Source organism: Anopheles coustani, chromosome 2 (genome assembly GCF_943734705.1).
Source record: "Anopheles coustani chromosome 2, idAnoCousDA_361_x.2, whole genome shotgun sequence".
NCBI classification, from domain to species: Eukaryota; Metazoa; Arthropoda; class Insecta; order Diptera; family Culicidae; genus Anopheles; species Anopheles coustani.
The window spans coordinates 73,728,108-73,747,425 of record NC_071289.1 but is presented as its reverse complement, the minus strand read 5'-3'; the positions used below and the strand labels follow the sequence as shown (position 1 = coordinate 73,747,425).

The following is a 19,318-nucleotide window of genomic DNA, read 5'->3' as shown; positions in this document are numbered from 1 at the left end:
TAGCTTGTTTGCCAAGATGGCTGGAGCCAAGGGTAATTCATTTTATTGCATGCGATTTAAATCCTTTTATGATTTTTAATTGTATTAAAAACATATTGCCATACTGTTAATGATTTTTGTACCGAACGAGCAATGCTTAGAACATTTTATTATCCATTCTAAGACCGGCTTGTAGTTTTTAAATTACTTTTAAAAAATTACTACTTTGGCTAAAACTTGCGTCCTAGACTGACGTTGTTTGTTTGCAACTTGCATGCTTGGAGTTTGAAATAAACAGAATTTGTAAAATTCATATCATACTCACGTGTGATTAAAGCAACCTACCGTTTAATGAGTTTCATGTATTTAAAATTTACTAACATATCCTGTACCAGCCTATTACAAAGTCAATTTGAATTTGTAACGGTATATCTTTCAATTTAATTTGCCTGCCAATTCGCACGCTACTCACAACATTCGTTTTGCGCAGAATCCTATCGAAAGACGAAACTGTCAAATCCAATGAATCCTTTATCCTTTGTAAGGATAGTAGCACAATATCCTTCCTAGCAGCACATATTACCGTAGCTTGTTTCCCGTAGCTTTGTTTGGTTAAACTATCCCTGAAACGAGTATTCCCTTTTTTTTCCTTTCACAAAGTGCACGGTTCCTTTAGCAGCGATTGTTTGCATCGCGAACGTTCCTACAATCCCGCCGTATTCGTAACTCGGCAGCATGGTAATACAGCGTGTGTGGCGCAGTTCTACAGCTTCGTCGAGCAATGCTGCTCCACCAGCAAGTGCAGCTTCCACGGTGGGAGTACCATCAGTGGCAACGGTATCCGCGGCAACCACGGCGGTAGCAACAAGTGCCTCTGATTTGCATTCGACTAACAATTCGTCAACCAATGCATCCGAAGTGGAATCCAATAACTCGACGCTGTTTGTGAGACAGGTGCCGTATCGGTGCGCACTCTCTACGCAAGCGACCTTCGTATTAAAGGCCATTTTTGTTTTTCAGAAACTGAAAAATACCTTGTCCGGAGAAGCCACACTGGAAGCTCTGAAGCAAAGATACAGCTCGGGACGATCTTTCATGAGTCAAACGGCAAACGATGCGGCCATCAAATCGTTGGAACTGCTGCGAGCAAATATTCAATGCTACTTCGACAAGGAGGTGGATACTATTGTGAAAAAGTTTCATCAGACTTACTTTGTCCCGGCGATAAGAAACATCAAGGAGAACCTTGGCGAAGGAGCCATCTCGGAGGAAGCACTGAAGAGTGTGTTTTGTTCGTTGCTGGAAAACACCAAAGCCCAATACGGTAGCCAGCTTTCCTCACCGGCCGGGAATTCACTTTCCCGAGCGAATACACCCGGCATGGAGCTGAGTGATTCCGACTCCAGCACAGACAACACTCCTTCCGCTGGCGTGGCGACAAGTTTACTACATCAAGCGCTGAAAAGGAAGCTACCGGAGCCGAATCAGCCGGATTTGTTCAAGCGCCAGTATTTTCTACACGGTCCCATTTATCCACACGTTCAGTACCAGGGTTTGCCGTCTCAACCTACTGGTTCAGTTTCCGCTAGTAGTTCGGCCACTGCTGCCTCTCGTGTACCACTCCAATCCATTCCAACCACGGCCATCACCCCGGATAGTTTGTTTATACTGGACTTTAAAGTAGCTCGAGCACTTGGAACGCCAGACTTTCGCGAGCGGTTGGCCAACAAACACCCCGAGGTGCTACGATACTGCCCGGATGCGCAGGATCGAGACTGGTTGCTGCAGCAGAAACAGGTGACACCATTGAACAAAAATGGTCGCTTTTTCTTGCTCGCGCTAGACGACATCAAAAAGCTGATCGAACGAAACGCTTTCGAACACTCAAGCAACTTTGGGAAATCGATCGATCTACAAGGTTTTAAGGTAACGGAACTGATCTACGCCAAAATTCAGAAGCTACTAAAGGAGTTGACCGATCGACAACGGTCGACGACGGATGCCTTCGAATCTCCCAAAGCCCCGATAGGCACCGCCGCGTCGACGGGGTTGCCTGCAAGGCAGCGCATTTCCTCACTCAGTTCCTCGCATGCCACGCTGACCGCGTTACTGGCGACACCACACACGCAGCCCGCCGAATCCGTAACCAGCTCGTCCTCTTTAGGGGCGGCATCTACTACGGAAAGTTCCGCTGATTCTCGGCGAACTTAAACAGTCGCCATACTAGTTCCTGTACATATCAGTTGTGATCGATGTGTGTGCGTGTTATATTTTTAAATACTAGAAATGATGGTAATTGCACTGGGGCGACACGTTGGTTTCCTTAGGTCTACTTACTCAAACTGTGTACGCTTTCGGTGTATTTTATGGTAATTTTGTGTAATAAAGATCGCATAGTATAAAGATAATAATGTTTAATATATTTTTCTCAAAGGAAATTTGTTATTAATTCAAGAAACAAAGAGAAATGAAGTACAATAGTGTTTATATAAATACATCCAATGGAATCTCAAATTTTCTAAATTGAAACTATTTACTATCATTTTAGTTTAGTTGCAATCAACACAGTCCACTTATTCGAATACGAGCAAACTGTTGAAAATAAGACCACTTTGTGTTTTCTTTTCAATAAGCTGTTTTTAAGTTTTACTTTACTTCTTTTACGTACTTCGAAGTACGTAAAACATTCATTTAAATTTACTTTTAATTATATTAATAACACATTCCCTCACATAAGGCATTCAGTGTGACAACAACAATGTTTTTTTTTTAATTTAAAATACTGTGTATCAAACTGTAAGTTGGGTTCTTTGAATAATTTTCAACCAATTTAACGCTTGTATGAACGATTGAAAAACGATCCTATTGTTTTCCACATCGATCACGTGGTCGGTTTTGAATTTTCGAACGCTATGAGTACAAACGAACTTGCTTTGAAAAGCACAGAAAAAGGTAAACGACGCTCTTTGAAGGATGTTTTAAAAATAAATTCAGTTCGTCATTGTTGCTGATTCGAATAGAGAAATAGCTGTGCTTTTTTCTTCCTTCAAGGTGCACGATGAATGAAACTCGCCCACGACGCCGTTACACACACTCGTGAAACTGCACCATGCAGTGCATATACATGCCCGGCACATAACAGCCGAGTGCAGCTTTCAAAGCTCCAACTCGCGGCGGAGCGATAATAAAACAACAAACATCTAATCAGTGCATCTCACGCGCTTCTGCGCCGCTTTTCTGCGCTGTTTGTAGCGGCTGTTCGCCGCCTCGCGGGACGGTTTTCATCTCTTCTCGCCGAAGACCTCGTGATGTCGGAATTTCTCGGAACTGGGTGCACTCCGTTCCGTTTGCCGGGAGCGGCGAACTCGGTCGGTGTAGCGATCCGCACGGCACGACTCTCACAACAGTATCGTTTTGGAAGTCGTCGAGTGCACTTATTCGGTCTGCTTCCGCCCTGTACTGACTAGCCGTCGCTGAGCCAGCGTGTGTGTCTATTACATATAGTGTTTTGCCGTCGAGGAAAAGCCAGTCGTAGTAGTTCGTTCTGCCGTAGTGGAGTCTCATCCGTGCAGCACTTTAGCCACGCGAGTTTTTAGCGATTAGCCGTTACGGTTCTAGTGAGTTATATTGGCACCGTGCCGTACGGTGGCATTTTTCCTACCCATGTTTTATCTTTACCCTCGATTGGGGCTCCCGATATCCACTCCGCGACGGTCCGGCGAAACAAACACGGATTCTTATCATCAACCACACGGCAACGACGTTGCGCCCCTGGTTTCAGCGCAAAATTCGATGATTTATTCCTTACGCGGCCCGTTTCTCACCACCACGTGTGCCAGCTCCTGGGTCGCCACCGGTGAACTACATTTTTCCACCAGCCGACCTCCGGTTTAAAACACCCGCATACCGATACTGGGGGTTTTAGTGTTGTAGGGATAAAAAGAAGTCGCCCGAGTCGTTGCTTCGTGGTTCCCGCACGCCAAGGATACCCGAGAACCAGTGTTGCGATTTAATCCTTTCCAATAAGGATTTCACCTATCGAAAGAAGTGAAAAACTAGCTTTAAGCTTGTACTCGAGGCCAATCGTGGTGACATTTCATTTGATAAAGTATTTTTAAGTGAAGGCCTCGTCTCCGGCACATTCCATGCGAAAGCAAACCCATCGCACGCTCCAGCGCCAGTGTGAATGTATAGGAATTTTCGACACACTACCACCCACAATCAGCACGTGGTTTCTATCGATTAACCGGCGTGCTAAAATTTGCAGCACGTACCGGAGGCGGCCCCATCCGGTAGGCAAATGGCGATGAAATTTTGCGATGCCATTCATACGGCAACCCGTAGGGTCTCGGCTATAAATGTGTGTTTTGTTTTGCGTTTGTATGGTCTCACCGAAACCATTCGGATCCTTTGGCAGGCGCACCAAAATGTCGGTCGGCTTTAGCGCTCCATTTTACAGGCCAGGTGTGGTGCGTCATGGAGGTCATCGCCATTTGGAATGTCGATCGGAATGGAGCGTGTGGAATTATCTATGTGTTATCTATCGCTACCGCACACGGGCACCTAAAACAGTTTACAGGAAGATTTGCCCTGCAAAGCTACGATAAAAATAAAGATATCATAAAAATGTAGCTTATAACCGAAAGCTTGACAAAATTAACATTGTCCAATGGGGGTAACATTTCTGTTCAATTTTGTACTAAATCTGGTTCGAACTTACCGTTTAGCTATCATTCTATTTATAAGATAGTTACGATTCATTGAGAAGCTCTTAAAGCATGTAAAAACGGAAATTGAAAAAAAAACTCGTTCAGAGTTTTTCCTGTAGTTTTCCGGTACTTTACACTCCCCTTTCAAACTTGCTCGCGTATGTTATCTGTGCTACGGTTTTAGTGATCGGTGAAGTAAATTAAAATGCGTATATGAAATATTCAACCAACTCCCGCTCGGAGTGTGTTTGTGACGTGCTTCGACCGAGCGATTCGATACAATAATTTGTGGAGAATAAAGTTGCGAAAATTCGTTTGGAAGTGATTTTACGGCCCAAGTGGAACCATCCCACGTGCTTTCTACACGTGCGGCAGTCGCATAAATTGGGGCATGTGTTAAAAAGAATAAAGAAATGGAAGTTGTCACTGAGTGGTCCTAACCAAGGAGTATGTTTTGTGCATTTTCAGGTTTGCAGGACATTATTTCGAAAAATAATAGTCCGTGCGTCCAGCTCCCCCCCCCCCGTTAGCTGTTTCTTCTCGGTGTCAGTGTGATACGTAGCGTTTGAAAGTGTGTGTTGTTCAAGGGAAAAGAAATAGAAATAATCATATTGCGTATATTTAATCGAAGCATTTAATCGTAGAATTCGTCTTCGTGCATCGCTTTCATAGTGCGTGTTTTCCCCTCCACTCGAATCAGCAGGCGTTTGTAGTAGCAGAGCAGTAGATCCTTGCAGGTCATAGAAGGCATAGCTCGAAGCGAAGAGAAAATCCTTGCGAAGAAGCTGAGTTTTTCCGTGTGTCCAAACGCCCGACGCCACGGTCTCGTGTGAAAGTTTAAGAAAAAAGTGCTTCCGTTCGCTGCTGCCTGCGGAATTTCCAGCCCCGGCCTCAGTGGTCCGTTCGCGAGTTGCAGTTTTCAGTTCGACTTCCGCTCTACGCTCCCGGCACACCCCTGCTGTACGACTGTTTTGCGAAACCACAACCGCGCGCGTAGTGTAACCTAACTTAATCTCCCAAGCGGCAACGATGGAGCACCAGAGTCAGGACCTCGGCTCGCACCAGGGCAACAATCAGGCGGAAGTGCCAAATGACCCGGGGTAAGTGGATGCTACTTCGTGGCAGAAAGTTGCCCGGTCCGTCGATGCTTTCCCTTCCGAGATGGCTACTTAATAGCCTTCCCTGCAGCCTTCGAGCCAACTTTGGTAGCGAAGTTGGTGCAGAAATGGTAATCGAATCAATCGATCCACAGTGCATCAGTCATCTGGTACTTACATTCCCGGGCTGTCCCCGATGGCTGCGGAACATCTGCAATCGGGAAAAGTTTTTTGAACTGGAAAGTTCCTTAGCGTGAAGAAAGGAGTTATTCGTCCCTTCGGATACTGCTGTCAGAAGCTGGGTAATGCTGCGTCTCGACATTCCTTCGCTTTGGAATGTACAAGTTTTGGGGAAGGTTTCGGCGAAGACGGCCGGATACTTTAACCAAATCTGTTGATTGATGTAATGGGTTGTTTTACTTTCGAACACTTTGTTTCATACGTTTGTTTATGGCTCATACATACATATTCTTTCCCTCGACCGTACGTTCTATCAGTTAGCGGCAGAATTTGGTCAGCAACGCGTTCGAAAACCTGCTGCCATCCGAGCCATCTAGCACGGGGTCGTTAATTTAGTCGGTAAACAGAAGAAACACAACGTCTTCCCTGGCTGCCTACTTCCGCCGGACCATGATGTTTGCTTATCTCCGCTTGTTCAAACGGAAAGGAGAGCACCGACGATTACGAGACGACCGAGTCTAGCAGGTGAAATCTAGGTTGGATGTGACGTTGTAGGTATACATTGATTCGATCTGGTGAAACTGGTTCATTTGGGAGTAAAATATGGTTCGCTAGATTTTCATTTCGTATGATTTTGTTGCTACTTAGGTCGCTAGCTTGCAGTTAGCGGGTATTTTATCCGATTTTAAGGACAATAGCATTTGAAAAATATCGTTTTCTCATGTGTGAATCCCATGAATTTGCTTCAGAAAGAGGTATAGATTGTTATCCTACTCGAAATGTGTTTCAAATAGTAGAGAAGAGCTAACTTGGGCGTGTAAATAACATACCGACCAGTTGGAAGGAAAGGAAATCGGGAATTTAACGGATGTTAATTTATTATGGAACATAAACTTTACTTCTTAAGGAGCCTGGTTGGAACAGTTTTGTAAATAAGATTGATTGAAATTAATTAAATTTCAAAGGAGAAACATAAGTTTCTATGTCTGTAACGTGGTCATGAAATGCAATTATTATATTATTGATCTTAAATAATGTTAGACGCTGGGTTGGACCATTTTAAACTAAGTATATTACTTGTCGCTGAAAACTTTTGACTTCGTTAGTCGTTAGGAAATGTGACTTATTTACGAAAATGTTGAAATAATACATGTTACGGACGGTTTTCGTGAGATTACACGCTGTTTCAATCGGTGTCGTTCTGAGGCCGAAGAGTGATGACGTCCATCCGACGGAAATGCTGGCGTGTTCGTCACTGCTTGTGCATGGTTATATCGGTTCTCGGTTTCCAACCTGCACGCCGCAATTTCGCTCCACGATACTTTTTGGCCAACCTAGAACCGGGTGAAGGGGTGGGAGGGAAGGGGGGGGGGGGTTTAACAGGCAGGAAAAATCGCAACCGCAAGTCCGGTAAATGCGGTCTAATTAGATATTTTTAAAACCATGGAAGAACGTCCCTAGGATCATGTCAGAAGGAGCGAGCGAGACGGCGCAGCGGATAGCTAAGTATCCTCCGAGCGCAACTACGATTGACTCATGAGTATTGCGATGCGAACGGTGGCGACTCCGCCACGGGACCCATGGATGCCTCGGGCGGCGATTTTCAGTAGAAAGTAGTCGCTATTTTTAGTGCTACTCTTTAGCCGGTGTGCATGTGGCTACAGATCGCGAGCGATCGTGCAAAAAAGCCGTGAAAAAACCTCCAACGGAAAATTGGCATGATTGGAAGGACGCGGTCCCGTCCACCACCACCACCACCTCGGTTCCAGCCATCTGCCGCGGTGACGTCGCAGACCTGCAAGGCTGTCGCTTTAAGGCCACCTTAAGGCGGTGCCATTTCCCGAGGAACTTTAATCCTGTGTTCGACACATCCGCCCCATTAGAGTCATCCGTTTCCTTCGTCCGCCTCACCCTCGGGTCCACCCGCGAGAACGCACGCATTCAAAATGCCGGTCGTCGCGGGTGAACGGGAAAAAAGGACGGCGGGAAAAACAAAGACGAAAAACAGGACCGGCCGTTACGATGGCGCGTGACCTTTCTTTGCCGCGGCGTTCGCGTCATGTTTTCATGTTTTACGTAACACGCCGCAACAAACGTGCCTCGTGCGATCGTCGGTTGATGACAAGATAAAGAGAGGAGAGAGAGAGAGATGTAACCTACCATCCCGCTGATCGTCGGTTTTCCGTCTAGAACGCGATCGTTGGTCGGAGACAGAAGGGGGTTTAAGCTGAAAATGGAAAACCAAGTGCTTGAGCGGTTTGAAGGTGAAAAGCGGAGCGCAATGTTGCGTGGAAAATCTCCGCCAAAGGATGTGCGCATGCGTCCATTGCTTTGCTCTCGGTGGGTTTTCCGAGAAGCGAGCGAGAAGCGCGAAATCGAACCATGGGCGATGTGTTACGTTGGTCGTGGTGATACGTTACTAGGCAACGAAAACACGATCGTTACGTGAAAAACACCTCAGCCTCCCCCGAACTCACAGCCTTCCCTGCCTCCGAGAAGGTCATTTCGAGACTCGCACTGTCATATTGCACAATATGTGAACAAAGTGTACCCGCCTGGAAATGCACACCCACACAGCTGAGCCGGAAACCAATTGGCATCATGGAAATTGCAGCATCTCGGAAGCTGGAGACGGAGGGGGGTGACGATCTCACTTGCTTAATTTTCGGACCATCACGAACGTCATTCAGCTGCCTCTCTTCCAAAGGTACTCACACACTTGAACACATACACACACACTAGCTTTGCGATGCACTTCGCTGCACGGAGCGGAACGGAATGGAAGCGGGTCGAACTGTTCGGGGACAACGGTTTGGCCACTAACGATCGTTGTATGCACGCCGTCCCAAGTGGCGGTTGACGACAACCTTCAACGGGGTCGTGTGACGAGGCTCGGGGGAGGGGAGGGAATGGGAGGGAATGGACTGCACATTAGGCCAATTGTGTGCGATTCATTTTACAGCCAGTTACAAATCGCCATTTATTCGAATCTGGGATGAGGGGTGAGTGCGATCGAGCTGAGGTAGCGGAATCTTTAATCTTGTGCTGGAAATCAAATTTCCAAACCGCGTGATGTGCGATATTACCGCAATAATTACCGATTTTGAACCGCGCCAGGGGCGGCTTATCAATGTTTCATGAATATCGATTACCGAAGGTTAATTAGGTTGCTCTCCCTAATTTTCGACGTGTATTAGCGCAAAAATTTCCTTGGATTCGCTTTGCTCTGAATAGTTATATAAATTAAAAACCCTTCTTGTTTTGGTTTGTTTGATTTTCAAATTTTATTTCTTCTGTTATTTGATCCTATTTTATTTATAACTTTAGACTCTTTAGACTTTAGACTTTAGATCTTTAGACAATTTCTTTGGGTATGCAACAAATATCGAAAATTCATTAATTTCTCCCAACTCTCAATCGTTGAATTATGGACTAGTGTCCAACATCACGAATTCTGTTCTGTTTATTTTTATAAAAAATGATTAGATTTTCCGTTCACGGATCTTTTAAAGTTACTATCAAATTTTTGGATGATTTCCTCACTTAATTTACTACAAGAGAGTAATATTGGAACGATTCCATTGATGTGTAAACTATGTTAGTTTTTTCTTCATTCTTGGCAGAAAACGGCATAAACGTTCTTTGGGAAATAAACTTTTCTTTACATTTTATGTACTATTCCATGCTTGTAATGTGTTTCTATTGTTCAGGATTGGCAGATAAATTTGAGGTTAACTTATTTGGAAGTAGATAATAGTTTTTCATTCAGTGTATGTATAACTTTAGGCTCACAATTTCTCATTATGATCGTGTCAAGTGAAATCGTCTTTGGGTATGCAACAAATATCGAAAATTCAATAATTTCTCCCAACATAATGCACTCTCAATCGTTGAATAATGTACTAGTGTCTTACATCACGAACTCCGCTCTGTTTATTTTTATGAAAAAATGAATATGTTTTCCGTTTGCGGGTCTTTTAAAGTAGCTGTTAAATTGTTAGATGATTTGCTCGTTTAATTTACTACAGGAGAGGAATTTTGGAACGGTTCTATTGATGAGTATACTCTATTAGTTTTTTCTTCTATTTTGGTTCGAAACGGCATAAACATTCTTTGAGAAACCACTCTTCTTTACATTTTACGTTGACTTATCTGTAAGTAACTAGTATGTTATATTCAGTGTGCAATAAGTGATACTCTCGCTCTGCCATTAATGTAGCAAGTGTTGTGACAATATGAAAGAGTTTGAATATTCTTAACCTACCTGTTTTCTTGTCACTTAGCAATCGTGGTAATTATCATAGATAAACCTCGTTGTAGATTTGTTTCCAATCTTTTATTCCACGCTGAATCATCATGCAATGTTCTACTTTGTTCTTCAATTTTAATCCCTATCGCTTGGATCATTAATGTTATTATTTTACATCAATCCTAGTTGTTCCCTTTTGAGAGCATGCACGAGCTGGGAAACAGTTTCCAGTTCTTTTGCTCGCTGCTAATTGGTTTACGGCGAGCAAAACATTACCTCCTAAGTCGTACGCTAAGCAGCCGCTTCCGGTCACAGATTCGACCACGGCTGTCGCATGCAAAACAACACCACGCAGCCGGTTTGGTGAGCGGTGGGTAAGAAAATTGCTTCCCGCTTACCGCCATAATCATTATCCGCCGATTATCGTTATTACTTTGACAGTGGGAAAACGGTGCATAACGATTCGCGTCCAACCGGCTCGAGACGCTGACGTTCGCCACAAGAACCGCGAACCGCTCCGAGGGGTGGAAGACTTGTGGTTTGCCGAAAATGTGCCTTGGAAAAACGACACTGGCAGGAGCAGCATCTTGTTGTGTGCCGGCAGGAGGTCCGAACCTCGGCGGATCAGTCCGCCGGATGGTTACACATGGAGGAAGGAACATTCCCACATATCGCTTTCAATTTGTTTTTGTCATTTCTTCCGGTGGCGCGGTGCGACCGACCGCGTGGGAACCACCGTGCTGGAGGCTCTGGGAGGGAAGGAGTTATCGGTTCGGTGCCAGTCGCGCGGTCGTCGCGTCACTTTTCCGACAGCGTCTGATGACATTTTCGCGCAGCAGGAGCTTCCCATGTTCGGTTCCATTGTTGGAAAGGGAAGGGAGGGGGAACAGGGAGGGGGACTACATGAGTTGGCGACGGCGGAAGACATGAACATGGCGGCAAATTTTGTTCGCACCCTTTCTCCCATTCCGACCGGCCCGCAGTCGATCAGGTGGGGTGTATCTCGGAGTTGGAGTTGGGAGAGAAAAAAAACCCCACCGCTTTTCCGCCTGAGCCTGCCCGATGTGTGGTTCGCGTCACGGAAAGCTGATGCTCATCGTCACCACCTTCCCGACACCTCTCCTCGTTCAAGCTTCGCACGTTTAATCAAACAGACCAGCATCGTGCGCCAAAACCGGAGGACCGTCTGTTCGCGGCGCTGCGGAGGATCGACACCGATGCAGTGGCTCGTTGCACCAGTGCACATGTGCATGTGTTCGATGCAACCGGTGCAAATCCTGCCGTGCCCTTCCCCAACCGACACCAAAACGCCAGCGCATCGGCACCAACTGATCCCGCGCTGGATGCATAAATTTACACGCATTGCACCCACGGATGCACCTGGCTTCGGCGGATCGATTCGGCTTGGAGCTGAAGCACCGACTCCACCGACGGTTCGGCGAAGCAATTACCCGCTGGCCTAAATGTTGCCGTTATTAATACTACATTAATGGTGAACTGGGGGACCAAGGGGGAGGGGGCGTCCGGGAGGCATGGCGGTTTTCGCCACTGAATACAACATTTCACACCATCGGAGTTCATTGATATCGATGTGGTATGTGTGTGCTTCTAGCAAAAGGACCCTATATGGCAAAAGGATTTCTCTGTCAAATGAAGGATGGGGGTGAGCGATGGGGTGGACGGGACGGGACGGTACGGGAAGCAATCCTACAGCTAAGTGCAGTTTGCAGTTTGGCATGTGCAATGAGCTCGCGATTGATGCACGCATGGAATACATGCACTTCATGCCACGCGTTGTCAATGCTTTTGAGATGAGTTATTAAAGTCGAGCTTCGCTGCGAGTCGTAGCCTGTGTCCGTTATGGATAGTACACTCCACACCACGAGAGCTTAACTCACTCTGGCGTAAGGATTGTTGTGGCATTGACGTTTTCAACTATCCTTCCTAAGTTTGTGAAAAATCGCTGTCTCTCTTTGTGGTGCCAGTTTAGGTTGAGACCATGTTCATTCGTTAGCTCTTTTCATTTTTTCGCTCGTGAACTTTCGACATGCCTTTGTTTTAACTCGATTTTGAAATTTATTTCTATCATCCCTCAGCGTGCTGTAAATAAAAGCGATAAAACGCGGCGACAATAAATTATTGGTTTAAAGGAAACACAAACGCGTCGCCGATAATTATGTAAAGAACCATATAACATAATCCGGTCCCAATCACGCGTGTTCCCGGCCGTCATTATTGTACGTCATGGATAATCCGTGTCTCATATTGGAACAAAATTAATTTGTATATTTATTGTTGAGTAAACCCTGTAATTTCCTCCCGTTTCTGCTCTCCGCACCAAAGCATCGCAATGTGTCAAAAAGGTTGAATAAACTATAATTTCAGAACTGCAAGGATAATCCGGGGAATTGGATGGCCGGTTGTAATTAATTATAACCCATTTTATGCTCGATGTGAGTGAGAAGGTTATGGGTCCTTTTTTCAGAATCAAAGTAAAATAACTTTACAGGAAAAAAAAAAATGAGTCCAATCAAAATCTGTTAACATTAAAACTAGTGTTGTGCTTAATGAATCTTTTGGCGAGATTCATTCATATGAATCTTTCACCTAAGATTCATTCAGATGGATTCATGAATCTTTGCCGATTCGAATTTTCAAAGCTTAATGAATCTTTCGAAACCTTAATGAATCTTCATGAATCTTTCATGGATCATGTCATGAATCTCCCCGATTCTTTCATAGGCGTGCAAATAAAAGGGGTCCCTCAATCCATTTTTGGCTTGTGTCTTTCCATCATTTGGTGTGTCTTTTGGATTCATCAATCTCTAGACGAAAGATTCATGAATCCCTTATGAGGCAGAGATTCATTCAGATTCATGAATCTGAATCGGATTTACAAAACTCTAATTACAACGTGTACGAAAAATAAAAAATACGCGATTCCTATATTATTGAATTCTGATAAAATCAATTTGTTTAATGCCGTTGCTTATTGAAGCTTCACTTCTATTGTAATAAAGATATTTACTACTAAAAGAAGCTTCATAAGAAAATCCGGAAAACCCGTCCAATTGCCCTCGGGCTTTTCTCGGGAGTGCTTAACCCTGGGACAAACAATTATGAACGCGCGAGAAACGCTTCTCGCTGGTTCGCAGTTGTTAGCGACACAATCGACACAGAACCGGCACCACCGTGCATCACGCCTCGAGGGTCCTAAGCAGTGTCACCTTCAGCAACTTTTCCACCCCGTTGACAACGACGCCAGCGACAATAGGAGCGCCTCGGGGGGAGATGAAGCGGCGGCGGCATGTAGGCCGCTCATCGCACGACTTATCAATCAAATCTGACTGACAAATCGGCGCTGCCATTGGCACCGGAGTTGCCAGCCCCCCACTCCACCCGTGCCCCTCGGACCAAGCCGTGGCGACAGTTTTCAGACACCACCCCGTGACGACTCCACCAATTCCGTGTCGTGTCGTGTTTGGCGGGCCTCGGGCACTGTCGTCACCGGGCTTGGTCTGGTATGCTGTTCGTCCTCGTCGTGTCACCGCATGTTTCTCCACTACCCCCACACGGTGCCAACTCTTCCTTCCGTTGCCGCGAGTTGTTTGTACAGTGGATTTTCAATTATTATCGGCAGTTCTTGGCGACGCGCGGTGGAAAGACGTCGAGGGTGGTGTGGGCGGGGATGTTGATGCTGCGGTTGATTACAATCGCAATAATTACTTTCCTTTCCCTTGGCAACACGTCGGATTAGGACTGACGGACGAAGGCGGGAAAGGAGCGGGCGCGTCCCAGGATTGACGGATTTACGCCTAATCAACGATTCATTCCGGCTTCTGGCGCAATGCGTCCATGCAGCGAAGGGAGGATCCTGGCCTTTTGCGGGAGAGAGCGAGAGAGAGAGAGAGAGAGAGCTGGTAAGGAGCAGGGATTGATTGTGTTTATCCATCAAACAGTTGATTTGCGGTTCGAGAAATCTTCGCCACCGGTTTTGATTGCTCGATCGTTTTCGATCGGGAAAGCGTGTGCAAAGTTACATAGGGCAATTACCATAGACCGAAAAGAGCGGTTCCTAATGTTTCATTAGTATTTCGAAATTTCGGACCCATCCACCAAGTAATGAACCACATTACTACTATTGTTTTTGTGTCGAATTATACTAGAGGCTTTTGTGTCAAATCTAGTGTTGTGCATAATGAATCTTTTCGCGAGATTCATTCATATGAACCTTTCACCTAAGATTCAAATCTTCAAAGCTTAATGAATCTTCATGAATCTTTCATGGATCATGTCATGAATCTCCCTGATTCTTTCATAGGCGTGGAAATAAAAGGGGTCCCTCAACCCAGTTTTGGTTGGTGACTTTTCATCAGTTGTTGTGTCTTCAGGATTCATGAATCTCTAGACGAAAGATTCATGAATCCCGTATAAGGCACAGATTCATTCAGATTTATGAATCTGAATCAGACTTACACAACTATAGTCAAATTTCTTGATTTCTCTAAACCACATTAAATGCGCATCGGTTGTCAGCTGCAATCGATTACTCCAGATTCCACTCGGCATCGGGAGGTCGGTGCGTCCCATTTCTCACCAATTTTTGCAAAGATCAGCCCGCACGACGCTCGACGCTGAACGACGGCATTTTGGTTTAAAGTCGCAGTGGAAAATGCACACCTCTGCCGCCGCCAGCATTTCACCCCGCTGTTCGGAAAAGAACACTAACTTCGGATGGGGGTTTTGCAGCTATTTTAGGATCGTTTCGGCGGTTACCAACACGTTCACGCAGTGATTGAGTGATTGAGGGAAGTCTCCGGTGGCGTTCGATTGCGTTCGAACCGGTACGGTGCGTTATTTCTAGCGACTACTGCTGCTGCCGCTTTTCCACCCCGTGACACAGAATGATTGTGGCAAGGGGGGGAGGGACGGTGGCGCGGGTTGGACGCTGTTGGCAGTAACCCGAAGCGATCGGAAATACATTTTAAACAAGAGCGACCGAGGGACCGAGGCAATGAAATTGAAGCGTATTTAAGCGTATTTGTGTGAGTTCACTCACAAATTTCGTGCACTTCTTTTTGACAAAAGTAACACTCTTTAGCGTGAACTGCTACGAAATCTAATTACTTATGTTTCGAGGGTACACACATCTTGCCCATGGTTTTGTCCACGTACCGGTACCCGGTCGGCCCAATGTGCAATCCGTCAAAGGTTTGACCCTTCCGTTTTGGATCGCGTTTCGTCGTTCGAACATTTGACAGCTTGGCCCATCAAAGCTTGTGCCGTGTTTTTAGCTCGTTTGCCTTCTTTTCTTGGCATTTGCGGTTGCACCCAGAGGCGGATTTACACTCATGGGGGCCCTAAGCGATAAAATGAACGGGGCCTCTACGCAATACCGCAAAAAATGATAAATTTTCATCTTGTTTACATGAATTTCAACAAAATCAATGTTAGATATTACTTTTATCCTACAAACAATAAGTTTACTGGCTGACTTCTCGAAGCATGAGAGGAAAGAAAGAGAGGAAAGTTGTAATATGTAATGTATGAAACACGTACCTCGTTGTACAAGGACTGACGATTTAGTTAAAATGGTATGCAGCATTGGCAAATGCAAGAAATTGTCTAACAGGATATGTCAAAAGCGCATCGCTTGTATTGAAATTGTTTTAGTATTTCATAGCATTATTTCAATCCTATGCTTGATGTATAAGGAAAAATCTTGTGGTTTTGATGCAAATACATACTTGTTTCCAATTGATAAGCTATAAAACATTTATCTTCTGTTACTCGTCAACTCTGATTATACACCGGACCATCCTTTCATTATTTCGTTACGGTTCTTAGCAATAGTTTTTATAGGATACAGTAAAATTACCATTTTTTGTAATATTGGTCCTATTCCAATCTGTAATTCTATAGAATATTTGTTTAAGTATAAATTTTGAGAACTAGTCCCTTGAAGGTCCGGGCCCGTTGCGAGCTCGGGGCGTTACATCCGCCACTGGTTGCACCCCGAAAGGACCCCAACGGACGCTTGTGCAAAGAAGGCCCGGCTCGAGCAGCTTTCCGAGACAGAGCAGCCTCCTCTTGCCAGAGGAGGTTTTGCGTTGCGAGTAATACCAAAATAAATACACTTCACCCTCAGAGACCGTCTTGAGGTTCTTTTATAGACTGCACACACACAGAAGAGGTGGCGAAGATGGCGAAAGAAACAGCGTTGGGACGCATCGTGGTAACACGCCACGTGCTAATTGCTTTGTCATGCATTTGTTAAATGGAGAGCAGTTTATGTTTTTTAATCGACCGCGTTGCTTGCTAGGGGCGACGAAATTGATACTCTCGGATCATATCTGTCGTTGTACGGGGGCACAATGCGGGCCCCGATGAGTGTTAATCGAGATGGGAATGGACGTTTTTTTACATGCTGGTCAAAGTGGCCAGCCACGTACCCGAACCGAGCCGTTGCATCGGTACGAACCGAGGTAATGAATGCTTTTTAAAATGCATCCGCAAAGGGCATTTTATTTACGACGCAAGGGGGGAAGTTGTAAAGATCAAAAAAACCCGGCTCGTCTCTTCGGAGTAGAACGTGTTAGGTTGAACTGTTTGAACTGTCGCTTAACGCAACATTGATGTGGATTTTAATTTTAATCAAACGTTGAGGGTAAATTGCTGTAGCTTAGCTCAAGATTAAAGTTCCTTACGGACAACAACAATCTATCAGCGTTGGGCTGAACTTTCGAAATAACCTCGCCCGAATTCAACGCTCCTCGTGAAAAGCTGTACGCATTTTCCCTTCCCACGTGCCATACCGGTTTCCCCCGCGACGCTGCGAAATGGCAGCCAAATTACCTTCATTGTGATTTCGCATGAACCTAAATTTAAATATCGAAAACCCGGACTCTGCCCGGCTGGTCCTGGACGAGTACGTGGTACCGCGTGGTACCAAGGGCCCCAAAACGGCCCCTTCACAACCCCCCACCCCCTTCCCCCCCATCCGGAAGCCCCGAGAGCGATAAAGTTTTATTTCTTCTCGCCAGCAACAAACAACTCACCGCTCGCACCGACATTTCGACGTTCCTTCAGCGTTTTGGGGACCGAAATCCAAATTGGAAATGGAAAAAAACACACGAGCAGAACGGAACGGCAGCGGAAAATCCAACCTAAAAAACGCCACTTCCCCAAAGGGGACTCGGAGGCATTCGGAGGAAGTACTTCGGTGGTAAACTTTTCCGCAGCGCGGCCGAACTTCACCCCCACCGAGTTTTGGGGCTACGATGTTTGGGCGTGTGTGTAAGGGGCCTCCGTCCGGCCATTTTATTGTCTGTATCGATGTATCGATGGAACAAGGGGAGGGGGGCAAATGGTCCTTACGGCAAGGGTGTTCGAATCGGAATGGAATGTAAATACGGCAGATTGAAGTCAACGTGGTCGTACACCGGACGTTGCGTTGTGGCAGGATTGAAATCGAAGGATGACACTCTTGAAGCCGGAGATCACACCGTGTGTCTGTTCCTTACGAGATAGCAGAGTAAGCTGTCGTGGAAAAGCGTGTTCACCGTTACGAACCAGGAAGGGACAAGATGAAGCAGAAGAAAAAAAAACAAGAATGAGGGAGGGTTAACCCTTTCAGGACCATAAGCTATTCAAGACTAAAGTTGGCAATACAACACAATATTTTAGCTATTTGGGGTGTAAAATAACAGAATATCACCAGAAAAACCTAGCAGTCTGCGTAGGTTTTTTTTTATAATTTCATGGTAAATATTTTTCCCTATGAACCATAAAAGTAAAAAATGAAGAGTATGATATCGGAATTTGTTTTGTTTGCTTTCAATACAACGGTAACGGTACCGACAGTGGTGCACTTAGTAATGTAACTAACGAACTTAAGAACACAATATTTTACATATTTGTACCAATTATGGTCGAAACACGACTTTTCTTCTCGAAAACATCTATTTTCACCGTAAAACATTAAAAATAGACGAAAAAAACGTATATTTCTTCGGAGTTTGTTGCTCCTATAATGGTGGTATGGTTCCTATAGTTGTGGTATCGTGTTCCTATAGTGCTTGGAAATGATTGAATATATTTTGACTGTGACTTATTTTCGAAGCATATTTAAAACAGAATAGCCAAAATACTCATAGGCGAATGCATTGTCTTGGTCAAAAACCAATGCATGGGCATCATAGACCTCTCATAAACCAATGCATTTTGCAGCGATTAGCAGCCTTAAGGAAATCATGGCATACCTGACAAATTCTTCAGAAATCCAGCATACTAGTATAACCTGTTCGGAAAATATTAATTTTGGAGCCTTAATTCATTACGGAATAAGAAGTTTTACCGTTTAAACACTTCGCAGAAGATCAAAGAACATTTAATAGAAGAACAAATATCTCCATTGTATTTCGTCGTAGAGCTAGAATTTTATTCCACTACATTCACTATTGGTACTAGGTACCAATAAGTACTACCACTATAGGAGCACTTACCCTACATATTAAAAATTCTAAAAAAAAGCTTTTAGCCATTTCTATAGAAACATAATAAATTCATCAAGTCTAATAAACTTCCCAAATACTAAGTTGTTCTTGTTGGTTGAACGCACGACTGTTTTGGTTTTGTAGCAATTAATTTTGATAGTTCTTTTTTTGTTTATTCGTTCAGAAAGACATTTGCCGTCTTTAACATAATGCTTTCTTTGATGTTTCGTTTCAAAAGTATGGTTTTGATAATAGTTGAACAAACAGTAACGAGTTTTGTAGAAGCGAAACACATTTCCCTTGGTCGTGAAAGGGTTAAGTAAGGAGTTTGGTTGTTGTAAAAATGCTGGTCCTCGCTAAACCCCTCGCAAACAGTGCGGCTCAGATGTCACACCCGGAAGAATAAAAGTAGGGACGAATGAGGCCTCAACCCAACTCCAAACGCTCCGGTGTCTCTTCGGTTCAAGAGCCGCAACAAATGTTGGGCCTCAGAGTTCGTCCGAACCCAAACACAACCGGCTGCGAGTGACAAGGGCAGGCATTCTTGTGGGATTTCCTGGCGTTTTGGAGCATAGAGGACGAGGATCCCCGCGAGGGTGTTGCCGTTTA

General features: G+C 44.9%; 2 protein-coding genes across 2 annotated transcripts in view; both read left to right on the top strand.

The window, feature by feature from the left end:
• The first annotated feature begins 714 nt into the window (after window positions 1-714).
• LOC131266977 (uncharacterized) lies at window positions 715-2,205 on the top strand. The gene is made up of 2 exons (XM_058269688.1): window positions 715-933; window positions 1,000-2,205. The coding sequence occupies exons 1-2, from the start codon at window positions 715-717 to the stop codon at window positions 2,188-2,190; spliced, it is 1,410 nt and encodes a 469-aa protein (XP_058125671.1). The 3' UTR covers window positions 2,191-2,205.
• A 3,086-nt stretch (window positions 2,206-5,291) lies between these two features.
• The window catches only part of LOC131264988 (RNA-binding protein Musashi homolog Rbp6-like), a 235,935-nt gene continuing 221,908 nt past the window's right edge, over window positions 5,292-19,318 (top strand). Inside the window, exon 1 of the mRNA XM_058267249.1 lies at window positions 5,292-5,788. Within this exon, the coding sequence (XP_058123232.1) occupies window positions 5,718-5,788 (71 nt within the window). The 5' untranslated portion in view covers window positions 5,292-5,717. The remainder of the gene's footprint in view (window positions 5,789-19,318) is intronic.